Source organism: Melospiza georgiana, chromosome 8, assembly GCF_028018845.1.
Source record: "Melospiza georgiana isolate bMelGeo1 chromosome 8, bMelGeo1.pri, whole genome shotgun sequence".
NCBI classification, from domain to species: domain Eukaryota; kingdom Metazoa; phylum Chordata; class Aves; order Passeriformes; family Passerellidae; genus Melospiza; species Melospiza georgiana.
Genome location: NC_080437.1, coordinates 33,654,588 through 33,681,141, shown reverse-complemented (window position 1 = coordinate 33,681,141; position 26,554 = coordinate 33,654,588). Strand labels below are relative to the sequence as shown.

General features: G+C 43.9%; 1 protein-coding gene across 1 annotated transcript; it reads right to left on the bottom strand.

Moving 5' to 3' along the window:
* Window positions 1-616: 616 nt before the first annotated feature.
* Window positions 617-20,196, bottom strand: GPR26 (G protein-coupled receptor 26). Its single transcript, XM_058028879.1, has 3 exons — window positions 19,056-20,196; window positions 13,803-13,916; window positions 617-7,813 (listed from the first exon to the last, which is right to left on the bottom strand). Exons 1-3 carry the CDS (start codon window positions 19,721-19,723, stop codon window positions 7,582-7,584), a joined length of 1,014 nt encoding a protein of 337 aa, XP_057884862.1. The 5' UTR covers window positions 19,724-20,196; the 3' UTR covers window positions 617-7,581.
* Window positions 20,197-26,554: the final 6,358 nt, after the last annotated feature.

Genomic DNA, 26,554 nt, shown 5'->3' with positions numbered 1-26,554 from the left:
AGATAACCTTTAAGGTACACCCCAATCCAAACCATTCTGTGATTCTATGTTAATAAAATTCATTATTAATTATTAAAGTATTAATGATGAATCCCTGTAAATCAGAAAAAAAACATTTGGGGACCAAGAATTTGGACTTTAAATGGAAAATGAAAGATTGCTCTCTGAGGACCAGAATTTTGCCCTGTGCAGAGTGCAAACCACTGAGGTGGTGCTGAGGAAGTCTTCAGGCCTTTCTGTGGGAATTCTGAATGAGGAAGGATGTTCAGGGAGCAGGAGAAGGAAGCCACTCAACCTTGAATTCACACCAACCCTGAAACCTGCCCAAGATGTCATGGAAGAACTCAACTTCAGCAGAATCACGTCTACCAAGGCTAAACATATATCCAAGATTAGATATAAACATTATTCTCTAATTATACCTAGTGTTGATCATATTGGAATGAAGTAATATTCAATTGCAATGGACTTTGTAGCTGTTTTCCAAAAAAATGGGAGAGACTGACCAGGACTGACCTGTCCCAGCATTGCAATGACACCACAGGCTTGACTTTTGCAACAATGAAGTGAAACAGGCTTTTTAAAACATTAATTTTATATTAAAAAATAGCTCATGCCAAGTCATTTGTCATAATCACATTTCATTAACAGTAAAGTTAACAAAATCACAATATACAGATTTAGTATGTATTTATGTATATATGTCACTTTGTATTAACCATTAACTCTATGTAATAAAAATATATTACAACATTTGATATGTACCCACAAAGCACAAGCCATTGTAAACAGAACAGACAGCACAGGCCCCATTACTCAAAATCTGAACTCAGGAATGATAATTATTTTGTTGTATTCCTTTAAACTGTAGACACAGAGGATTTTATGTGTTTGCCTTTTTCATTAATGGATTTGTTTCTCTGGAATATCTCTTAGGAGACTCTCAGAGTTTAGCTTACCTGGGACCCTAAAATCCATGTTAACTCATGGCACTCTTAAGTGTGTTGTCATTACAAAAAGGTCTGTGCATCCCTTTATCCATGCAACTTAGAAAGATTTCATTTATATTCCCGTTTTCTCCCTAAATAAATAGCCCCTGAATTACACCCCATTGTTATACAAAAAAAGAGTTAAATGCAATAAGTTATAGTGGTTTATTTATAATAATATAATCAAACATGCCCTATCTACAGCAGCTATTAATGTTATTTCATAACTATCTTCCTTCAGACTGGCTCTAGGTGCTTTTAGAAATAGGAAACCATCTATTTTCAATATTTGCAAAACAAAATAAATACTTTAAATACACAGACTGAATTTTTATACCTCTCATGATATGAATGGTCCTTTCTCACCCAAGCAGCCCTACTGTCCTTGCAGCAAGGAGTTGTAAAACCAGCTCCTAAAAACTTTTTAAAAAACCAAATAATCTTCTAATAGTCTAATCTAGGGACTAAAGTTTATATCCAACTGTATCTGGAAGGACTGGTAATAAGTTACATTCCTGCAAGAATTCAGAAGGGAACGATTAGTGACTGCCAAATACATGGAAATTTTAATCCTAAAATAATCTTCAAAATCAAAAACGCTGTGAAAAAAACTTCTAAGGATTAGAAAAATGCCCTGTGTGTAAATAAAGTTAATCAAGGCACCTCTTAGTTACCTATTTCTATTTTCCAAGGCAATATGTGATAATAGTTTTCAAATGTCTTGTCTGGGAAGCCCTATGGTTTCTGCTATAAAAAGACCCATTCTTTAGTCTGGCCGATGCAGGTAGCTTTATTTTACTATTTTTTAAATGAGCCTGGGCACAAAGTACAGAGAACTTGTCCCCAGCCTTATCACATGTTTGCTGTGTGACCCTGAGGGCACCGAGCATTTCACTGACATTTTCCTCACAAAAGTCACTCAGTTAATGAGATTCCTTCCTTTGTATTTTTCCCCCCTCTGTTGGTCGTTGATCCCATTAGCAAAACAGGAGGAGAATTTACCTGTCTGTGCACAAGGGTTTGGTGGTCAGGAGGTAAATTAAAACACTTTGGTATCTGACAGGGCTTTTTGAAGTTGTTGTTCAAGAGCTCAGAGTGCAATAAGGAGCAGGACAGTGGGATGGGCAGGAAGGCTGCAGCCAATTCTGCACCATGGACCTGCTGCACTCCCACTGAAATCTCACTGGGATGCTCTGGCATTGGATCCAAATCCCAAGGGAATGGGGACTTTTGATTTTTTTTTTGCTTTGCATGACCTTTAAAAAAAACATTTGTTTTAAAGCTCTGATTGTAGACCTACAGTGACTAGAAAAGAGAAAGATGGAGAGGAACTTTGGACCAGAGCAGGGGGTGACAGGACAAAGGGAAACGGATTCAAACTGCCAGAGATTTAGATGGGATTTTGGGAATCAGGAATTGTTCCCTGTGAAGGTGGGGAGGACTGGAATGGATTTCCAACTGTGGCTGCCCCTGGATCCCTGGCAGTGCCCAAGGCCAGGCTGGACACTGGGGCTGGGAGCACCCTGGGACAGTGGGAGGTGTCCCTGCCATGGTAGGGTTGGAATGGATGGGATTTAAGCTCCCTTCCAACCCCAAACCCTTCTCTGACTCAGTAATAATTCCAGATGGAAACCCTTTCCCTGACATGACTTTGTGTGTAAATAATCAGCCATATGGACTTGTGCCCTTGGGTATATTGAAACCATGTGAAATAGCATTTCTTCAACAACAACAACAAAAAAGTTATTTTACTCCTCAATTGCCACCCCTGCTGTCACACCCCTGATGCTTCTGCTTCTTGGCACACACATTTCTGAAGGGCACTTACAGCCTGTGGGGCTAATCCTCCTCCTTAGAAATATAGACATATAGGGTAAACTACAGCAACTTCTTCAGCTCATAAACCAGCAGTATTTTCTTTAAAACCCACAATCCTAAATACATATTTACACCAAACACACCAGGAGTACAGGTAAGAAGCTGACATTTTACAAAGACTGCAGCAGCTCTTTTCTCTGTGTAAACTTTTATACCCTCCCCACAGGGACAGCTGCCTTTTGGAGCAGGATGGTTTTCCTAAAAGAAAACCTTCACCCATCGAACATTTTCACTATATTGAATGCTGAAAGCATAAGAAGCAAATTAAAAATAAATAGATTTAAGGCTACAATGACATTGTTCTCACTTATTCAGGTCTGGGCAGGTTACAAAGACATAATCCCTGATTCTGCAGACACACAAGCTCAGCCCTCACAATCCAGCAAAGCAAACACCCAGCGGCTCTGGGGTCAGGATCCAGCTGAGCTTTCCGTGCTGCTCAGTGACTTTTAGAGTCCAGTAACAATGAGCTGACAGAGGTGTGAACTCCCTGTCTTTGCTTTTAAGCTTTGTTTAATCAGGAGAACACTGTGTGGGTAGAAGACAGATCTAACAGCAGAGAAAAGCAATTTCCAAAGGGTTATTCCAGAGATATTCACTGTGCACATAAAAACGTACAGGGCAAGATATTCAGAGCCTTCTTCATTTAGGATTAAGAGAGGTGAGGGAGCTATGAAACCTTGGGCATGTAGATCCAGAAAAATTCACATTTTAGTGACCTAAACCTCCTAGACTCTATGAATTATATTCTCTGGTTGTTCAAATTATGTGAGTAGTTTCCATAATAACCATCTGAATACCATGAGAGTCCTCCCAAACCCAAAAGGATACTCCTTTGACAGGATTTCACCTTTTTCTTTGGGATGAGTGAATGTCTGAGAGGCTTGGAGAGCTCTCAGGGTGGAAACAGGGCACTGGGAAAAGCTCAGTGCAGCCAAGTAATCCCAAACCACTGCAGCAAAGCCAGTTTGTACTTCCCAGCCTCCCACTCACATCCATTCCTACTTCACTTTTGGAGCCTCCTAAATATGTTCTGAGTTTTGAAGTTTAGTCTAAAATGTCTTCTCAAAGCTATTTTTTAAAAAAAAATATCCTAGCCAGAAGATTTTACTGTTGACCTGAAGCAGACCAAGATAATTTTCTAGGTGCTTTGGCAAAACTGAGAGGGTAAATCACTGCCAGAGGCAGGTATGTGGATTCTGGAGGCTTTTGGGGGCTTTTTGAGGTTCCTTCCGACCTCAGCTGGTCTGGGCTGCTGTGATTTGTGTGGCTACAGCTGCAGCAGCCATCAGGCTCCACAAGGATTTGTCTGAAGCATTTTTAATCTCTAGGTTTGTAGGTCTGGTTTTTTTCAGAAATAAGGAAAGTTCTAAAAAGTCTGATTTGGGGCTACTGAAAAGAGGTTTTTAGGGTCATCCACTCAAAGTGTAAGAACAGGGGTAGGAATTAATTGGTTATGTGGCTACCTGACTTTGGAAGTGAGCACTTGCACATCAGAGGAACTCCCTAAATCCTGCTCACACCCTTCCACTTGTAAATACAATTTAAAAAGGGCTCTAAACATAGAGAATAAATCTATAAACCCTGGATAAAGTCACCTAATAGACCCCATCCTCAGGTGAAACCACCATTATTTTGATTTATGTCAAGAGAGGGCCTGGTACTTAATAATTGCTCAACAATCCTCATCAGTCTCTCATAATTTTTGCCAATTGCAATTAATCTTCTCATTCAAACTGGCTCACGAACACAACAGAAACCGGGATGACAGCTCACGGTGAGGGCCCTGAAATGGTGTAAAAACCGTTCAAATGAACAAAGGGAAAAGCTCAGAATCCACAAAACAACGTGGTGGTGGTGGACTACATCCTCTTAATCATCTGCCAGTGCTCTGCTGCCTGCCAAATTCACAAGCTCTGAAGGAAATGCTAATTGAACATGCGTGTGAGCAGTAGATATTGCAGATGGGTCACAGATACAACAAACAGAAATCTGCACATTGCCTAAGCAGCTGCCCAGATTTTGCACATGCAGCTCCAGATTTTGGGCGCAGGCTGCAGCCAAACTTGACAAAACTTTTTCAAAAATATTGAAGTAACGAATGGAAATTCCCCCCACCCCCCTCCCTCTCCTTGCACACACGTGTGTTAGACAAGAGAACAGCTCTGCTTGGTGAGCAGAGATAATAAATGCTGTGCATTATTACATTTACCAGCGGGATTTTAACCCACTCCAGCCAGAGTGTTGTGCAGTACATATAATACTCAGCAGACAGATAGTTACTCATATCTACATTCACCACTGAGACACACATTTTAGACAAATTTTGCCAGTTGCCTATGAGAATTCAGCTGAAAATCTAGCACTGAACAAGCCACAGCATCATATTTTGAGTATCCTATAAAATGTCATCAGGAAATGCTGGGGTGGTGTTTTTATTTCGTGTACTGAGGCAGTTTGTCAAGCACCAGCATTTACAACTCCTGCTTGCTTCAGATGGTCAAAACATGACAGAGAGATGATGCAAGGAAGGGGAAATCATATCTATTCTCTGTTATAAGATTAATTAGGGGAGAAAGGCACCAGGAAAGAGAGACAAATTTTTAAACACATACAAGGGGAGAGATTTATTGCTCATGGTGGGATATAAATCAGCCAGCGACTGACTGTGATACACAAGCATAATGAGACAAGTCCAGTGCTGTATTCTCCATCTTTTACTAGACGTCCTAAATGGATTATGCTTTTTTTTTTTCCTCCGGGGAAATTAGCTTACTTTCTTTGAATTTGAAGGTTTAAATGTTTCTGGAGCTGCCCTTATTGACCTACAAATCTCCCATTGGCTTTGGCATCAGCTCCATGTGTAAGTTTACAGCAGCTGTGGCCTTTCCTGGTGCAATTTAAGTCAAACATGCTCAATATAGAGCTTTTTTATCTTTTTAAACTCAATACTATTCAACTTGCTAACATCCTGTATTCCAATACAATCTAATCATCAATATGTCTTGAATTTCTTAAGAAATAAGTATTGAACTGGGTGTTTTTATCTATTGCACCTGAGAAAATTATGTTAAGCCTAAGAAGCAAAATGATTAAGATGAGGTAGACTATTTAATCTGGCTAAGGGCTCATTTGAATGCAGTGTTTTAAAAGCTTCCTAAATTCTGTGGCTATAATTATGCGTGGATTTTATTGTAATTATGGTATTTTTATAACTGAAATTAAGGATTAAGCTGATTTTTTTTTTTATTTACATGGTAGCTGATAATCTTCAGGTAATAACTGAGGTATGACATTCACTGACTCTGGGGTGAAGCTCTCACTGAGTCCCCTGTCTGGGCTTTGAATCAGAGGCCAGAAAACTCAAGAGGGGACATTTTTTGCAACACACCAAGCTCTTCTCTTGCATGAGAGAAGGTGGCAACTAAAAAGTAATCCCACATTTTTTACAACTTGAGGCCTTATTTCCTCAGAATGGCATTGACAGTTGGGATATGAGCAGGGATGGATGGCAGAACAGCCAGTTGTGCCAGCTGTTATTGAAGCTGCCATTGCATCCATGAAGCCTAATTAACCAAGCCTATTTTAAAATCTGGGCAGGCATCTGAGTGCATGGTAAATGTTAATAATGTTCCTATGCAGAACTGCAATCCAGAGCTACAAAGATTTGTACTGACACCTCCAGAGATTTGCACATTCAGGGGTGGATTCAGATTATTGGCTCCACTTTCATGGTGGAGAGGGGGGCTTATTATTTGTGCTCCACTTGCTTTGGAAATTATACTTGAAACTCAGACTTAGGCTCATCTTTCCTTTAAGTAGGAAAAAGCCCCATGATTAATAACTCCTCAGAAAAAGAGATTTGTTATTTTCCTCCTGGGCACAGGGCCCAGATCTGCAGCTTTGGGCAGAATCCAGCTACTCAGAGCTCAGATATATGGAAGGGAGGCAGGAGGCATCCTGACCTTTCCACCCTGTCTACCATTTGTATTCTCCTGAAATTTAATGGGGAGAATATTACTGAGATTCTATGTAAAATAAATTTTTAAAATTTAGAGAAGACATGGCTGAATCCAGCACATTCCAAAAGTGGTTTTTCTCTTCCTTCAATTCTATGGGATTCTTCCTAAATTATATGTCAGAAAAGGCTGAACTGCATTGAACGTGGGATGAATATTTAGATTTTTTTTAAAGCTATTCCCATTAAGATATTTTTTACAAACAATCTTCTCTATTTTCTTCAAACAACCTTTGTTTCTACAAACAAGCCACTAGAGTGGGGTGGTTTTGGTAAAGCCACCTTGGCAGCTACATCAGAATGAGCTTCACCTGCAGCCAACAACAAACACAGCACAAACACCCCTGTGCAGCTTTTCAGAACAACCTTACACCAGCAGCACTTTGCTCCCATTACCTTCATGAATCCCTCTGCTGAGGACTGGATTTTTTTTTTTTTTTATCTATAAATGCAGCCGCTGATGGAAATCAATGGGAGATTTGTATTTGTGGAGCCGGCAGGACCACGGATCAATAGCGCTCTTCCAGTCGCGGGGAGGAGGCCCAGAGCAGCCACGGGCCGCTGGAGGGACACGCTCTGGCCTTCACCCTGCCCACAGCTGCCTCCCAAAACCTGGGCAGCTGAGGGGAGCTGCTAGGGGCGGGCCAGTTGCTGTGGTTTCCCAAATATCCCTTGGCAGGGGCCGTGCCGGGCTCCTCACTCGTTGAGCTGCGGGAGGTTCCGGCCGTGCGGCTCGCCCGCCAGCGCTGAGGAGTTGATGGAGCTCCTCTTGAGGATCTTGTTTAGCATGTCCTTCCACGTCTTCTTGTACTGGTGCCGCAGCAAAGAGTACACAAAAGGGTCTGAAACAGCTTTGCTGTAAGCCAAGCACTTGGAGATGATCCCCCAGTGGGAGTTGATGTGGACCACGGAGGATAATTCAACGAGTCTGGGGAAAGAGGGAGGGGGAAAGGGTGAGTGTTAAAAATTGCATTAACCCACCCCAAACCCACAAATTACTGCTGGGCAGTTGCAACAAAACTAAAGAAAAAAAAGCCCTACTAGTGAAAATGTGTATGTTGTCCTCCTCTTATAAATTTTAAAGGCTGCAAATGTAAACTTGAGGCCTGTTTGCCAAAGTGCCATTGCTTGGTCTCAAGGGAGTCAAATTCCTCTACTAGGAGCGACCTAAAAACCCAGCATCACTCAGAACTTGTGGTTCTAGATCCCCTCTAGAGCACCTGAGTCACCTCACCAGGGCTACCCAGCTCTTTTGGCCAGTCCAGCTCCTAGAGAGAGTTCAATGCCTTTGAGCAGTTTGAGTTGTAGAAGCACAAATGGAAAATTCATTGCTGAGAGATGGCGTGTCATACCTTGAATTAAAAAACTGTGCAGTTCAAAGGGCAAGGATTCACATTGGCAACAAATAGAGCAAGACAAAAACTTCAAAATTTAAAATTGTTAGGAGAGGCAGAAAAACTTAATATACTCCTCATATCTACACTAGCCCAGATAGCTCACTGTGTACTGAGAGCATTTTTGACAGGGAAATATTGATAACTCCCCACGCCTTTGAGCAGCATCAAAGGGCAGCTCTGTTCAATAAGCCTCTATAGCTGTTAGAAACTATTGATTTTCATAGAGGTCAAACAGCCACGTGTGCTGCTACAGAGCCCACATGGCAGGGCAGGGCTTTGCTGGACCTGTCTGCAGCAGCAGGTGCTCTTAAATCTGCCTGGGAAATGCTTTCTCCTGACAAAGCACCACCTCCAAGCAGCATTCTGGAGGGTGGTTCCTGCAGCAGCAATGACAATATTGTTGGTACTTCAGGCAGTTTAGAGATGAGGATTTATTTTCCTCAGTCATTTCCATTCCATAACCTTTCACTACAGTGTATTATGTAAAATAATGCTGGCAGATGTCACAGTCCAGTCAATGTGAGGGACATTTCAGGTGACCAGGGAATGAAAATACTTGGGAATTGTTGGTGCCACTCCACTGGTGCTGCTTGGCTCAGCAGCTCTGAGGTCCCAAAGAACCCTCATCTCTCCCATTTCTCTCTCATCTCAAATAAACCAAAGTTCTTTCAACCTCTCCCTGTAATTCATGATCATTATCTTTCCCTCAAAGATCAGAACTGAGACATAATTTCGTCTGCTCGAGTTTCCAGGTGGTCTCATCTGGTGTATTCTCTCTTCTTTAATAAAATGCAACTTATGGCATCCACGTTAACATGTTCTAAAATGAGAATTGACAATTTTGAAATTAATCATCTATTGAGTCATATTTGCTTTGTAATCTACCATGAGCCATCCTTGTTGTTCTCCACTTCATTTACTCAATGCCTACTTCACATTTTGAATTTCACCACGTTGAATCTCATTTGGATGATTTATTTTTACTGAGTGCTTTACAGATGTGAATTTGATTACGTTTAATTAAATTCAGCGGATGCCTTGAATAACCAAAATATGACAAATTTATGTCTGAGGCTTTGTCAGTCAGTTCTATGAGACATTAACCATCTCCATTTAAAGCACATCAAGCAGACGCTTCAGGGTTGCAAGCCTAGACTTGCTAATTTTACCTTCATTGACTGATCAAATGAAAAGCCTACACTTTTATTAACAAGATCTTAAATATTTTCCTTGCATTCTGTAAGCTTCCTTGACATTTACACATTTTTCAATTCTCATGTATTATTTTTTATAGTAAATTACATTTGCTGTTATCAAGCAGCAAACATAGAAATGTAGCCAAACCCTGAGCTATGCATTTCCATTTCATGTACAAACAATTAAATGTCAGCCTTTCAAGGCACATCACAGAATTTATTGCCTTTGAAAGGTTTTGGTTCTCATTTGTGAGGGAAATGATATGCACAGCTTCCATTTTCACGAAACATTTCAACCTAAAAGAAGACATTTTCAGTGAAGGTACATTAATATTTCAGTGTTACCTGTAAATTAAATTTTACAGTATCAACTATATAATTCCCTGGCTTGCTTTCATAAGCCTCTCTTCCACTGTCTGGTCTTCAAACCCTTTTTATTTCAAAGCTGTAAGCTCCTGTGATATTTTGTTGATATTTTAGAAACTTACAACTCTGTAGAGTGTGTCCTTTCACACGGCTATCCAATTATTTTATTTCCCCTTCAGTAAACAAACAAGAATGCCATGTGGAAGAGTGTGACCTTGATCTCTACACACATAATGCACACTGGAAATCCTTTATTTACATGTGCAGTTCACCACTAACACTAAAATATTTTACTGAACGTGTGCCCACCCAGCTGGGATGCTGAAGAACACAAATTGCAGAAGAATTCTGAGCTTTTTGTGTGCCCAAGCAGGATCTGCATATGCAGCGGGCAAACAACAGTTTAAAACTGGGGTTTGCTTACCCCCTATCCCCCAGAGATGATACAACAGAATTTTAATCAACTTCTGCCTGTTCCACCATCCTCCTCTCTAACCTGAGGGTGTGGGATTATGAACTTCTGCCTGCTATTACTTCAGGATTTTTAATTTAAGGCCAATTTCCTCACACATTGACAGCATTTATTAACTTACATGAGCAAAGTTCTGTATTTCAGTATGAAATGCCTGGAGTTGGAAATGAATTTTAGAAACTTGTATGACTTATCTTCATTTTTCTTATGAAAAAGTTCCTTGGAGAAAAGAGGTTTGGAACAAGTATCTTTAATTGCCTAATGATAAATACAGCAGAGGAAGAAATGTGTACCAGCAAGTTATTTTACAAAACAAGAAACAATCTGTGCTTGGAAATATATAATGGGGGGGTTACACCTGTGATGCTGGTGAAGTGGAAACCCTGGGTCAAAGGCAATCAGATCCTGATATACCACTTAAGATCATCCACTGAACTAATTAGAAGGGTGTTTGGTTGATAAATGAAGTGTCTGATCTGATTTTTGCCTCAGTGTGATCTGAAAATCTCAGGTTTGCCCACTGAAGCATTTCTCTGTCTGGGTCATGAGCACAACTCCTTCACTTGTTCATGGAATATTTTCAGTGTGGAAACAGGAAGATGTTGTAGTGAAACCTTGTGATTTGCTGCTGTCAGCCCCCACTTCAGGGAGTACTTAAAAGCATGTTTAATTGAAATATATTGCTGGTTAGGAGAGGCTGAGCAAGGCACTCCCTGTCCTGACTTCTGTCCGTGGATTGAACTGTGATTGATCATGTCCCTCCTGAGAATGCAAAGCACTGGACGTGGTCCGGAAATTACACACAATTACACACTTGCTCACACATTAAACTCCAGTTCTGCCAATCCCCTTGGTGTCAGGGTGCTCAGCCCGTGGAAGGCAGGGATGAGTGTTCTGAACATCCAGCCCTGCAGGTGTCCAGCAAGGGCTCTCAGGGAGCTCAACAGGGAATTCCCTTAGCCTGCTGTGCAGCTGTGGGAATGGAAAAACAGAAACTCCCACAGACACTGAAGGGTTTGATCTGCAGCCTTGGATTGATGCTAAAATACAATACACAGAATTAGGCAGAAAATTAATAAACTCTTATTTCTATAGTTGTAAGTGAGAATAAGCCTGAAGCGAGTGAGAAACTGCACTGATGAGATGGTGAAGGGTTTATAATGCAGGGGTGGGGTTGTATGGAATAATCTGAAAGTTCAGAAGTTAGAACAGAAGCAGATGTGTGCCTGTGAGACAGAAGCCCATTGGACAAAAGCATCCTCAGTGCAGCAGAAGTGAGTAAAGGTGATGGGTCAGAAAAGCAAAATAAACCCTGTGGCAGCTGTCCATGGGGTTAGAAAGTTCTAGATTGCCTTGCAACAAAGAACTTGTGACTGCTCTGAGCTATGGCAGAATGCTTGCTCCTCTGAAATCTCAGGGCCTCTGAGACTGATGTTTGCCTGAGCAACAAATCATTCTTAGCCTGAAAAAAGTCCCCAAACTTCATTATTAGTGGTGATAATGATATGCAGGGATCCTTTTACACATGTCAGAATTGAAAGGGACAGGAATGTGGGAGGCTTCACCCCTCCTGACATGTCTGACCAGCTCCCACCCCACCCCAAAACATCCTCATGCACCCAGGAGCTGCATTTTCCCTCTCCTCACCATCTCCCTCTGTGGAGAAGCTGCTCCTCAGCAGGAGAACATTGCAGTGATCCTTGCACAGACTAAAGGGAGCAGGCTCAGGATTTTTCTACCCCCTCTTCTGTATTTTGAGGCTACTGGGACACAAATTGGGATGCCACGGAGTGAAGAGGAGGTGGGGAGGTGGTGCCTGAGTGCTGAGATGCCTTTGGAGGAGCACAAAAATACTCGTGACAGCTCTGGTTAGAGCACTTGGTGTCACTCAGGATGAGCTGCCAGCTATTGTGTGACTGGGAGGATTTTCAGGAAGTTCAGAGACGTAACATGAAATTAAAATTAGCCGTTTGCAAAAAGACAAACACTTTAATATCTTGCAGCTTGAGAATTAAGGCTAAATGTCCTTAATTACAAGTCCTTTCATACCATTTAAGTGCATGGCTTGCAGTGGTGTCTTGTGGCCATGAAGGGAAAATGAAGGTAATTCTAGTAAATTACTTAAATTTTCTAATTCTGGTAATTCAGGGCATTACACTGAATTGGAAAAACTCAAAGTTGGCCAAAAGTTCAATTATACTGATTCTTAATCCAGATTTTTAAACGATTTTTTTCAAGGTGGATCCGATTTGAATGAGATCAGCTTCACTAATTTCTGCTTAATAGTATTGGAATAGGAGATACCTTAATTTTTTTTCTTTCTCTGTTGTGCATAGCAGCATCTCAGTTTTTCCAAAATCTTATAATAAGCAATGCAAGCTGTAAATTTCCTTTAACAGCTAGATAACATTTTTTTTTTCTGGATGCACTCACTTTCTAACACTTTTTATTTCACAGGAGTAATTTAGTGTTTCCCACAGGAGCCATTTCCAAAGATAAGCTGGTGGATAGATATCTACCATAAATCACAAGAAGATTTTTCAGTTATGAGCTAGCACAGCTTTGATATTTGATATTTATGACTAATAAACCCTACCCAATCAGACAAAACTGTTGTTTGAGTTTGTGGACCTTTTCACCTCAACTGAATCTTGTTGACCAAATTTTTACAGTCTGAGGTATTCAGGCGAGATTTTCCCAGGAGATCAACCCCTGCACTGGGAAGTCAGTCAGAGCAGTAGGTGACAACATAAAAATGTCTGTGATGCCTGGGGAAGGCTGACCTAGAGCAGAGGCTGGACAGAGCTTAATAAAGTAGGGATTTATTAAAAGGATCTCCTCAATGAAGCCACCTTGGGCAGCACCAGAGCCCAGCCAGGGCCATACTCAACATGAACCAAAATGGTCACAAAAAATGGACAGCAGGTCACGGGGTCTGTCACTTTTATAAGTTCTGGTCTACTTGCACATTGGAGCTAATTGTTCAGTTCCAGCTTTAGCCCATGCAGTCTCATCCTTCTTCTCAGTCTTCCCAGCCTGAGATTTGGATCATTTGTCCTTGGTGCCCAGCTGGAGCAGGAATTGTTTTGTGTCCCTGCTCTGTGCACAGAGCTCACCATGCCCTGATGTGAACCCAGACCCACACACTAAAGCAGCACAGAATGTGAAACATAGAAAAGCCAAACCTGAGGCATCATCTGAAAAACCTTATGGACTGATTTCCTAAATCCCTCCCATGCAAGCAGCACATTGAGTGGGCTGAGTGAGCAGAGTCTGACCCTCAGAGTGCATCAGGACGGAGAGGAGAAGCACTGGGACATTTTCCATCATTTGGCAGCTCAGTAAATGCAACCTCCGCTACAGGAGTGGAAGCGGCGCATCAGATTTCCCCAGGAGACTGGAGCCCTGCTCTGGCTCAGCGTGCCCTGCTTCCCCGAGCCAGGAGTGCCTCTCAGCAGCCTTTTCCAGGATGCAGTCCACACTTACCTTGTGATCACATAAGGTGCAAAGCACAGGATGAAGGTACCAATGAAGGTACTGATTTTCTTGGTCGCCCGCTGCCGCCGCCTCCTCTGCTCCTCGAGACAGCGCTCGCGCACGCTGCGGGACACCCAACACAAACACAACCAAATCAGCCACAAATAGCACCAGGTGACAATTCCCAATTCCGCTTCACCATGGAATGATGGACAACAATCTGGTTTAGTTGTTCACTGCATTTAAATGGGACAAACCCAAATGTTAATGCATTGTCTGTTCATCTTACCCTGCACAAAGTTCCTGACAAATACATGGGTGTATATTTGTGTGCACACAGCCACATCATAGCAACTGATCTACAGAAAAATTGGTGGACTTCATCCTTTAATTCAGATTATGAACCACTTCAAGCTGTATTTGCAGGCAAGGGGATACTCAGAGACTTTGAAAATGTCCTGTTGGAATACGAATTAAACTCAGGATTTGATCTGAATCCTTGGAAAAGGCTTCCAGACTTAGGTGCTAGAAGTGAGAATGTGATTTATAGTTTAAAGCAGAGGCATGTTAAGTTAAGAAGAGAAAGGTTTGGAGTTTTAGAGTTTAAGATATATAAAAAATAAAAGTAGTTACAAAGGAAAACACTGTGTTTACATGGGACAAAACCAATTATCAATGCATCGTCTGTTCATCTTACCCTCCACAAAGTCACTGACAAATACATGGTTATATGTTTGAGTGCACACAGCCCCATTATATCAACTGATCTATAGAAAAATTGGTGGATTTCATCCTTGAATTCAGTTTGCAGCTCCTTCTTGAACTACTGTGAGCTGTATTTGCAGGCAAGGTGATACTCAGAGACTTGGAAAATATCCTGTTGGAATCTGAAATGCAGGGAACTCTGAGAACTTTGGGCCTGTAAGCCAAAGTTAGAATTAAACTCAGGATTTGATCTGAGACCTTGGAAAAGACTTCCAAACTGAGGTGCTGGAAGTGTGAATGTGGATTTGTAGTTTAAAGCAGAGACACGTTAAGCTAAGTAAAGGGAAGTTTAGAGTTTTAGAGTTTAAGATATAAAAATAAAAGTAGTTACAGAGGTGAACAAGGAGTTTAGAATGCAGTATTTTAGGTTTGTGTGTCATAACAGGATTGGCTAAGAAAACTTACACTGCAGCATGAGTCCATAAGACAAAATATTTAAGGATTGGGTCAAAAACATAAATAACCTTGGTAACAGTCAATTGGTCAATAACTCCTTTACAGGTCTTGCAACTTAGGGGTCTTGGGACATTCTGAACCATGCAGTAACAATGTGAGCCAAACTCACCCTTCCTATGCAGAAGATAAGAAAAATCCAGAAGTAATTCAGAGGTCCTGTCTCTAACTCATTCAAAATTCCTTCAAAAATCCCCATATATCCAGAGTGGGATGCCTCCTAAATGAATCCTCTGAATCCTCTAAGGATGCCAGCAGGGCTGAGACCCTGAAATCAGCACACTGGCTTGTGAAAACACCGATCAATGTGAAAGCTGATCCTCCTCCTCTCTCTGTCTGAGGGACTCCTGTGCTCCCCATGGTTTCTGGGGGAAGTGGATGAACCCCTGTCTGCTCCAGGCAGGTGGATTGGGCAGCACTGGCATCTCCCACAGTGCCAGGACTGCCTGTACCTCAATAAATCCCTTTGGGAAGGGCACAGCAAAGCCAGGCTGGCATCCTGAGCCCCTCTCTGTGCCCGTGGCAGAGTTGCTGACTCCTTGCACGGATCTCACAGTGACACAGTCGCTTCTCAGGCAAGCTGAATGGGCTGCCCCATGTCCTGCACTTATATATATATATAATTTTTTTTAAACCCAACTGTTTGGCATTAGTCTTTCCATTTTTTGTTGTAAATTTTTAATTGATGACTCACTCTCAGGCTCCATGCTCTCTGAGGCTCATGGCCATACCCTTACATTATTTACTTCATCTGTAAATGTTTTATCAACACCCAAACACATGCTGTGTCCTGAGGATCTCAGTGTGTTTCAGTGATGTCTGTGGCAATGAGCTCCTTTGGTTCTGTTGAAGAAAAAGTGTTTATTTTGTTCCATTCTGAATTTGGTCTTGCATTGTCAGGCCCAGAGCAGCTATCATGATGTGATGAAATAAATACTGGAGGAAAAGTTTGTTCTTCTAACAAATTGTCTTTCTCTTAAAGAAAATGACACATTTAAAGGTGTTACATGTTCTATATGTGAATTACTTGCAGCTAGCAATGACAACTGAGAAGGGAAAAAAAAATCCACCTTTTCAAGGGAACCTGTGTGTTTTCAATTCTGCAAGAGCTGGGGAACTTGGAATATTTTATGTGCAGAAAAATTATCTCAGAGTTTCATGAGCTTCGTTTAAGACCTATGTTCTTAAATTCAGAATATCCCAAGCCCATGGCAATACAGGAAAGTGGCTCTCCAGGACAGGTTCAATTGAGGTATTGTTAGGGAGGAGAGGGTGGTGTAAATGTTGTCTCTGTTTCCCCAGTCACATCTTTTCCTTTCTGGCACATGCAAAGCTGTCTCTCACTCCTGGAGCTCACCCATGACTGTCCTGGTAGACTTGAACCCTTTTCTTTTGTTCAGCCCTTCCAGATGTATCCAATAAATACCACATCACAGAGGAAGGTATTTTATCTCACTCCTTCATGTAGACCATGCACACAGATGAATATTTTGGTTTTGCACACACTCTCATGCACTAAGATAAGGCATGTGTGAGTTCTAGCAGCGACATCAGTAATAGAACAGGATTATTGGCTAAGCTTTCATTTAAAGATTTTAATATCCTGGGAAATCTGAGCTATATCCCTTTGAAGGTTTGGTATTTTAAACAAAGTTTATGGGATATTGGACCTTAAGATGTGTAGAGCTGGATACACCAAAAAGATAGTATAGATAATTTTAATTAACAAATACATGGGTTAAGCACTTAAGTGAAGTTTTGCCCAAATCTCCCACAATACCCAAGATATTTTTGTCTTAACAACAAAGAAAAAGCAGGATCCACTAAAAAAATCAGCTAACTTGAAATGCCACATGCCCTAAACATTCACACGTATTTGCAGGGTATTCGGAGGTTTCCTTTGTGCTCGTCCTGAATGATCTTCAGGAGATCACGGGTGTCTTTCTAAGTCACAGGTAATAAAGCCATCTGTCACAATCCTGTCACCAGACCGCCCTGCGGCTGGATTCTGAGTCATGGGAAGCAGAAAATTGTCTGCACACATTTCCCAGCACTGAAACTGGACCAGAGGAGTCAGAGTAGCCTAAAGTGGGATTGCAAACTTTATTTTCTCGTTTGGGCTCTCCCAGCATCCACAGCTGTGCTGCCAGGTACTAGGGGTACCCTGAAAATTGCCTGTTACACAATGCAAAGGATGCCTTTAGTTATCAGAGGTTTCTGAGCATCCCTGACTCTGCCAGCAGAGCTGCAGCCCCTGTGCAGCTCTCACAGGAGGGTTGGTGACCTCAGATCTGCCCCTTTCAGCACAGGAGCTGTCACTGGTTAGAGCAGCCCTCCAGGGGCCAAATCACCCACTATTTTCTGCAGGGCAGAAAATAAACTAAAGCTCCTTTCTTAGAGAGAGACGCCAGAATAATCTGGTGCCAGAGATGCAGGCAGTGGTGCAGGTTACCCACAGCAAAGTGCCTGCACAGCTCTGGCTGCCCTGAAGAGAGGAAGCACCATCACCACAGCCCCACTGAACCCATCCCGCAGTGAGAGGATCACAAAATGCACAAACACCCTCAAATCAACCTCAACCGGGAAAAAACACAGGGGAGGAGAAGCAACACGGAGGTTTTTGCCCTTTTACTAAACTTTGCTGTGCAGTCCAGGCATACTTTTAGCATGAGGCAAAACGAGTGGGGTTTCGAACAGCCCTGGTGGGTTTGTGGCACTCTGCTGGCAGTAAGCACCACATCTCCTCATGCTGCAGGAGCTGAGGCAGTCGAGGCACAGCTCATCAAGCAGACAGCACGAAGGGCAGGAGGGTGTTTTATTTCCTCAGTGTGATCGGTGAATAAGGGAAGATTTATCCCTGTATTTCTCAAGAACGGCAGCAAGACTTGCCCAAAGTTCTGCTCTGCATTCTTGGTCAAGAGACAGCTCAAACAGCTTGACAGGAGGATTCTGAGCAAATGTTTCTGTTCCTCTAAAATGTGCTGCCCTGCCCTGATCCTTCCAGACCTATTTGTCTCAGCCTCAGGCATCCCCAAAGCATGACCCGTGTTTGAGGACAGCCACATGTGCTCTGAGCCCTGCAGCTCTGCTCTGGCTGCTCGGATGGAGAGGCTGGTGGAGCAAAGGGGAGCAGGGATGCTCAGATGGGATGTGTGGCGTGGGACTGCCCTCTCTGCTCTCCTCTCTTCCAGGCACATTTCCTCCCTGTATCACACACCAATCCTGCATCCCTTCCAGACCCATACATTGATTATTCATGCAAGATTTATGGCTTGTGCATAATCCCTGGTATGATTTCTGCACACACTCCTCTCCCTGTTTGGTTCTTGCCTTCCAGCCCACGATCCTGCCTGTCCCTGGGGACTTTTCTCCTCCTGTCTCGAGGCACAAGGGACTTGCCTAAAATCTCCCATTTGAAACAAGCTTTATACACCCCTTGTTTGTCACATTAACGCTCCCACTGAAATCTCTCTCACTTTAGGTTTAAGTACAGGCATTCGAGCACATGTATTTTGCAGATGTAATTCCCTTAAGGATTCTGCCTTCAGGAATGATAAAGTTACAGAGAGCACAGCAACGGGGAAACTGCTGGGAAAAGGAGCAGCAGGCAGCGCTCAGCTTCCCTTCCAAACTCCAAGGCACATGTGCAACCTCCTCCCTCTCAGGGATCCAGCAACGCTTCTGGGGCTGACAGTGCCCAAAATATGCAAAGCTATCGACCACTAAATCCACCTTCAGACACAAAGGGCAGTGATCTGATCACTGTCTCAAAGGGAAGTGCATGCTTGGCCAAAGCTGCGTGTGCATTTGCTCTCCCTCCCAAAACAAATCCTTAAGCCTAACAAAAAATGAGTTCAGCAATGAGAGAATTAAACAACACAAGTGAAGAGAACCGTGCAGAACAGCAATGGGCTGAGAGGATGTTTGTTTCCTCCCCCTCCCCATCCCCTGCTGTGAGACAGGTTAATCTCTATCTACCACAACACTGAGCCCCCTCCCTACTTCTCCTGCCAGGAGCAGCTGCTGACCTCAGGGGAAACTTACCTGGGATGGATGTCCACGAGCAGCACCAGGGTCTGCATCGTGATCACGTCGATGCGCTTGCAGTGGAACCGTGCCACCTTCAGCACTTTGAGATAGGTGAAACACAGCACTACCAGGGAGAGGAGGAAGCTGAGGGCGTGAAAGACCCCAGTGAAAATCACAAACTGTGTCCTATCCTCCGGTCTCTTGTTGCAGAGCGTGCAGGAGGCGTAGAGGTGATGGAACCCCAGCCAGGAGAGAGAAGCTGCCACTATGGGGAAGGACGCCGAGTGCAACCACGTGTAGCTGAGAATGAGAGCGGCGTCCCGGTACCTCATCTTGGAGTGGTAGCTTAGAGGGAAGACCACGGCAATCCACCTGTCAATGCTCAAAGCTGCCATGCTCAGCATGGAGTTGGTGGTGAGGAAAGTCTCCAGGAAGCCCACAGCGTGGCAGACCTGATCTCCCGCCGGCTGACTTTTGTAAATGATCCCAGCCAGGGTCAGGGGCATGCTGGAGACGGCCATCAACAGGTTGCAGAAGGTGAGGTTGAGGATGAACAATCCCGGCACCTGCTTGCGGATGTCGGCGCTGTACAGGAAGCACATCAGCACCAGCACGTTGGCCAGCAGGGCCACGAGCATCAGCAGCACCACCAGGAAAGCCAGGAGCAGCTCCCAGATGCTCATGGTGCGTCCAGTCACAGCAGGGGCATCTCCGGAACTGCGCCGCGCCGGCACGGGGGTACCATGGTGCGAGGTGCCCCCGCCTCGCCCTCCTCGCCAGCCTGCTCCCTCCCGTGCATGCCCTCCCTGGTTTTGGAGGAGCTGCAGCTTTCTCCTCCAGCCTCCCCCTCCTCGCTGCTCCTTTCCACGTCAACGCTTCCCGAGACGTGCACAAAGGCACTGGGAATGCCCATCAAACCGCGAGGAGGGCTTAAAAAATATCAGCAGGGCTGAACCACTGCCTGCCGTCGGTCCATGCGGAGGAGAGCGTGTTATTCTGAGAAGCTGCTCTCCTGAGATCCCTCATTGTCAGCCCCAAGCTTGCGAGCAACGCACCGAGTGGATTGTGCTCTCTTTCTGCCTTGCTTTCTGCCTCTCTCTCTGTGTCTTTCTCTCCCCTCCCCTCTCCTCCAAGCCTCGCTCCCTTCCAGGCTGAATGCAACCTGCTTTTTATGATCACAGATAAAAACCCCATTAATGGATTAAAGCGTGCACGGTGCTGGTGATTCGCAAACGTGGTTATGTCATCCCTGCTCCACAACCCCTCCCCTTCTCCCTGCCACCGTGACTAGACTTTCCTCAAGAGAAATCCCATGCTCTCATTTAATTGATTTAGCCATTAATTTGCCAACGAGCCTTGTAACCGAATTCCTGCACTCCGGCGTGTTCCCCACATTTCTGTGCATCACTTGCGGTGCTGCTGCTTGCTCTCAGCCAGGGCAGGGGCTTTCTTTTCTCTTCCTTAGCTCTGCTTAAAGAGATGGGGGGGAAATGGATATATCCTGCTACTTCTCTGGAGCTGTCATTAGGCTACAGGAATGGTTTTACTGCTCGAGTTCAGCACTTTGCAGTTTGTTGTCTCCAAATACCATGTGGAGGAGGAAACTGATGCTTCCCTTCCTTTGAAAGCAGGGAAATCAAAGCCCAGATGCCAGAGCCACATGGCCAAGGTCACAGAGCAGGTGAGGGGCAGAGGCAGCATCGTGCTGCAGGTACCTTTATTCCTTTCTCCTCTCCAGGAGTTTCTCTTTCCTCCTAATCAAAGCCTGAGCACCCTGTGAGATCCAAACTAAAAAGCAGCTTGGCAAAGGAAATAGGAATGAGTCTGACTTGCACATAATTAGGTGTCAAAATTAAGTTTGTTTCAAAGGATGGAGTGGGAGCTGATTTCTCATTGCTTTTCCTGTCTCTTTAAATCAGTTTTAACCGGGGAGGCTGAGAGTTTGTGAGCAATCAGGACAGCTTTCTGATCGAGGCAGCCAGGCCTTAATCCCTGCACAATAAGAAGGCAAAAGATACCCTGCAGCAGAGTTATTGGGGCTTAGCAAGTGCCTCTGCACGTGTGGGAGAGCTCGGTGCTCGGTGCTCGGGCAGTTTTCCCTCCACAGCTGAGCATCTCCACGAGCAGCAGCTGCTCACTGCAGCTCAGGGGCAGAGCTGGCAGCCTGCTCGCTGCCAGAGCTTGGCATGGGGGAGGAAAAGCCTCTTTCACTGCAGTTTGGGTTTGTTTTGTTTCCAAAAGCCAGGCTTTGAAAGGAGCAGCTCGGGGTCAGTCCCTCAGCCCTGAGAGCTCCCTGTGTCCAGAACACGACCCTGATGCTGAGGGGATGAGGAGACACCTGCAGTGTCTGTCTCCTTTCCACATCAGTGAAGTGGTGGAGTGACCATCCCTGGGAGTGCTCAAAACACCTGTGGATGTGGCATTTGAGGACGTGGCTTAGTGGTGAATGTTCTGGAGGTGCTGGGTTGATGGCTGGGCTTCACGATCTAGGAGGGATTTTCCAACCTTAGTGATCCTGTGAGAAAAGCCTAAAGCTGACCCCTTCTTTAAAAACGAGGGGTTGTTACCCTCTTAGAAGAGGTGGATTGAGGAAATGAGGGAAAAGATGAAGGTTTTGCTGTTGCTTCACAGCACCAGAACCTCAGCAAGTTTCCTCCTTGGGTAGGAAGCAGCAGCCCTGCTGAGAGGGGTCCCCTGGCATCCACAGCCTGACCAAGGGACACTCAGGACAGCTTAAAGCCTTCAAGCTCAGCAGGCAGAGGCAGCTGCAGGACCACAGGAAGGTGCTGTGTGAGCTGGGAGCCACTGTGAAGAAGAATGTGGGAAAACTTGCTGGGAAGAACTGGGGAAAGAAAAAAAAATGGGAAATTCTGGTGATACATTTATGAGAGGCAGGAACTCTGTGACAGGGTAAAGGGGAAACTCACCCAGTAGGCATCAAGGGAATTCCTGGCCCTTCTTTCCTCACTCAGCCTCCTCCTGGGCTCAGATGAACCCTGCAAGAGCCCCCAGCTGCACAAGGACTGGGAAATTCAGATTTTCCCCTGCCTCCGATGCACGAGGCCCTGGGTTTAACAGGGTGGTTTCCTGCTGTTATCCCTTCAGTGAGCTGTGCTGCCTCCAGGATTGAAAAGCCCTGCTCCTGAGTAATTCCCTGCTGTGACAGGGGTCTGGCATCAGTGTGAGCCTGGGTGAACAGTGGGGGAGGAAATTCATGCCCAGAGAAAAAGGATTAGGGATGACAGTGGGGAAAAGAGGATTCTCCCTAAGATATGGATGTGAAATAATGGGAGGCAGAATGGGAGAGTTCAGTGAAGCTGCAATGAAATATGGAAGGTCAGATTTGGGAGAAAATCTACAATCAAGGGGAAAACCTTTGTAGATATCAGGAGGAAGCTGAAGCTTTTTGTCAGTGAGTAATTTGAGAGTCAGTGTGTGTTTTGTATTCTGAAGGCCCCAAGTGATTTACATAACTAATTCCCCTGCTGCTAATCCCTGCAAGAGGGGGTTTGCTGAACACTTCTGGGTTTATTTATTTATTTTGTGTGCCTAAGGGAGCACGATGGACCCATGAAATGGCTGCATTTTGTACAAATCAGGAGGGAAGAATCTGCTGGGCATCTGTCGAGGGCTAAGCCCAGCTGGCAACTGAGCACTGCCCAGTCACTGCCCTTTTCCCAGGGGATGGAATCACTGAGTCATTTGGGTCAGAACAGAGTCTAAAACTTTAGACTAGAGTCTAAAACCTTGTACCAGAATCTAAGGAAGGAAAGGAAGCTCTTTAGGCACTTGTGTGGGTAAACTTTGTTCTGTCCTCAGCCAGTACTATGCAAACCCTTGGCAGGGCTGCCTGATGGAGAGAGCAGCCACAGGTCTGTGTCTCTTTGGGGCATCAGAGGTGACCTTTACACCTCCCCTGTCACCTTCCCTGACCAAAAATACATTTACTTCAGCCCTTACTCTCCCCAGCCCCTGAAAATGAGCATCACCTAGTGGATTCTTGCCTGGCTCCCTGTCGTGGTGTTCACAGGGGTCCCAGGATGAGTGAGGAGATGAGAATCTTGACTCCATATTTCAGAAGGCTGATTTATTAATATATTGTATATATGATATTAAAAGAAAACGATATATTGAAACTATACTAAAAGAATAGAAGAAGGGATTTCATCAGAAGGCTGACAAGGAAAAAAGTGGAATGATAACAAAAGCTTGTGACTCTCAGAGAGTCTGAGACTGGACTGTGATTGGCCATTAATTAGAAACAACCACATGAGACCAATCACAGATCCACCTGCTCCATTCCACAGCAGCAAATAATTATTGTTTTTCTTTTCCTCTGAGGCCTCTCAGCTTCTCAGGAGAAAACTCCCAGCAAAGGGATTTTTCAGAAAATATCTCGTCTGCATCTCCCTCCTCTCCAGCAGGTTCTGTGTGTGGCACACTGGGGCTAACTGGGAGCTCCTGGCCAGCCAGGTGGCTCCTCATGGGGCACCACTGTGGGGATGTGGGCAGAGGAGCCCTTCAGCTCAGAGCCCTGGAGCTGAGAGTGCCAGGACAGCTCCCCAGCTGCTGCCCAGAGCCCTCCTGCTGGATTATCCACGCCTGGCCTGTCGCCGAGGCTTTGCTTCACGGAATTAAAGAAACATCAGGCACGTGGCTGGTGCTCCTGGCACTTCTGCCTGCTGGGTGGGCTTTTAAGGACTCTCAGGGCAGCTGAGGAAATCAAATCAAGCCAGGAGGAGCAGAAAGGCATGGGAAGCTTTGAGTCAGGGAGGGCTGTGGGTGGATGTGTGAGTAGGTGGATGGCAGAACTTTCTCCTCCCTGAGCTCCTTTGGAGCCAGGTGAGAGCTTCCTTCCTTCCTTCCTGGGGACCAATTAGGGCATGAGCAAGCTCGGTGACTTGGTCCCTCTGTGTCATTCTGGCAAATGCAGGATGATAAATGACAGATTCCAGCAGGGGCTCTGCTTCATAATTCGTATTTTGGAATCACTCCCTATCAGCACCATCAGTGAGGCAGATATTGAGTCACACTTCATCTTCATATGGAGCTCTGTAAGAGCAGCATTCTCTTAAAGGAGAGAGTGCGTGGATGTACCTGCTTTATTTGGTTTACCTCAAAGACAAAAAGGGGGGCTCAAAATAGAGCTTGGGCTTTAGATTTTAATTGCACTGCCATTTCTCACTCCAGGAAATATTTATTAACAAAAAATAATTAGGTACATTTTAATGCTTTTAAATTCTAGTTTGGTTTTCTGCTTTTTTTTTTTTTTTGCTCTCAACCTATTTTTACTCCTCGCCTCTTGCTTAATGCTAATGAATAAAAGAGTAACTAATGGGAAAATTAGCATCTTTGAGGGATGTTGAAAAACTCCAATTAAACAAACAAAATTCCATCTTATTTAAGTGGAATTCAATTAGTATATCCATAATATCACAGCCTGTAGAGTTATTCAGCACACACCAACAACCTTTCTTTTCTGGAAGGAATGATTTCCAACCTCCAGGAACTGCTGAAATAATAACTTAGAAATACAATAATAAAAATATAATAATTCTAAATAGAATCTTGGAATGGTTTGGGTTGGAATGGAGCTGAAAGCTCATCCAGTTTCCATCCCAGCTATGGGCAGGGACAGCTTCCACCATCCCAGGTGGTTCCAAGTCCTTTCCACCCTGGCTTTGGGCACTGCCAGGGGTCCAGGGGCAGCCACAGCTGCTCTGGGCACCCTGTGCCAGTTTCACATTTCCCTTTCTCTCTAGGATGTTCATTGCAGCAGCTGAAAGAGAATTGTCTTTGCAATCAGAGCTGCCTTGTGAACTGATGCAGCAGCCTGAGCTTTGCCTTGCCTTGGGAAGTTTGTTCTTGTTCAGGGCACCTGGAAAGGGCTTGGAGAGGCTTAGGGAGCTGTATCCAAGTGGGAAGGTGATGGAACTGGAAGGATTTTATTCAGGGAAAGGAATTAACCTCAGGGTGACCTCTCATAATGTCACCTATGATGTGCTGTCACTCTGGGATTTAAACTGTCCTGGGCAAAGCTCTGGGTATTTGAAATGCAGAGGAAGAAGGAAGACAGTTGCTAATTTAAATACCCCAAATATTCTTGGCTGTCTGAAGACAGGTAAAGCAAATTAGTTCCCAATATTTTAGGAGTAAAGGCAGGACTGGATTTGCTAGATGTTACATTTTATATTGGTCCTGTATGTGATATATGTGACACCTGTCAAATCCACACTGCTCTAGATAGAACTTGTTCACTTCACCCTGTACTCCTTCAAAATGTCAGAGCAGAAATCACTTTTGTCACACTTGCTCTTTTTAGATGTGTGGTATTTCAATTTCCTCTTGTTTTAAACCGGGCTGGCTCCTTCTCACTCAGCAAAGATGAAAATAGAGGCTTGAACAGAAGGCTTTCAAACTGAAACGTAGATGTCAGTGCCTGCTTCTATATAAAAAGTCATGCATGAGCATGCACCCTTGTAAACTTCCATTTAGCAATTAGCTAAGTATTTTATTTCTCATTATTTCCTCTACCATAGCAATTTATTGTGGATATTCTTATCTATCCATTCTTTGCATGACATGTCCATTATTAATCTTGTTATCTTGTGATTGCAATATTTGATTTTTGCATCTTGGCTGGTTTGGGGTTTGGTTTGTTCAGGTTGTTTGGTTTGTTTTTTTTTTTTTTTAACTGAACAGAATAGCATTCCTGCTCCTTCTAATAAGTTCTGCAGGGGAGGAGGTTATGATACATATGGGGATGATCTAACCAAATATGTCTGGTTTATTAACGAAGGATATTTGGATCTTTGCTGCAGGCTGGGCAGAAGAGTTTGGGTTCAAAAATACATTTAATTTCCATGAGCATATGTATTTTTTTTTTTTTTGCAGAGCTTGGTTTTGCTTTGCCTCCCTTGCTCTGCTGGGATTTTGGACTTCAGGGCTCAACTCCTTCTGTGTCACCTGCAAATTCTGCACAGCTAATTTAAATACACTGGAAAGCTTATTAAGGTTATTTTAGCTCAGGGAAGGACACATCCAATTCATTCTCTCAGAGACTAAAAGACTCACTGCAAAGCAGTCTATTAAGGGCTTAAGTTGTGTCCCTGTAACAGCTCTTTTGGGGTTGTGATTCCCTTGGATCTGTGATATATTGACAAGGTGTTGTAAGGCTTTTTTCACTGGCAGCTTTTCTACAAGTCCAGTAGGTTTAAGGACTTTGAAATTCTAATTTTAATTATTGATTTAACTGGCTTACTGTGGTAATGAAGAAATTATGCAATCCCTTCAATAAACTCAGCAGCCCTTTAAAAATACATGAGTTATTTCCAGGCCATAGTATGGGAAGCACTATTAATGAGGTGTGGCCTGCCCTTGACATCAGTTTGCCTTTTTCATTTTGAAATGTTATTAGTGTAAAAGGGTTTTGGTTGGAACCTATAAATCTTGGTCAATATTTTACAAGCAAAATAGAATCGTAGAATGATTTGGGCTGGAAAGGACCTTAAAGC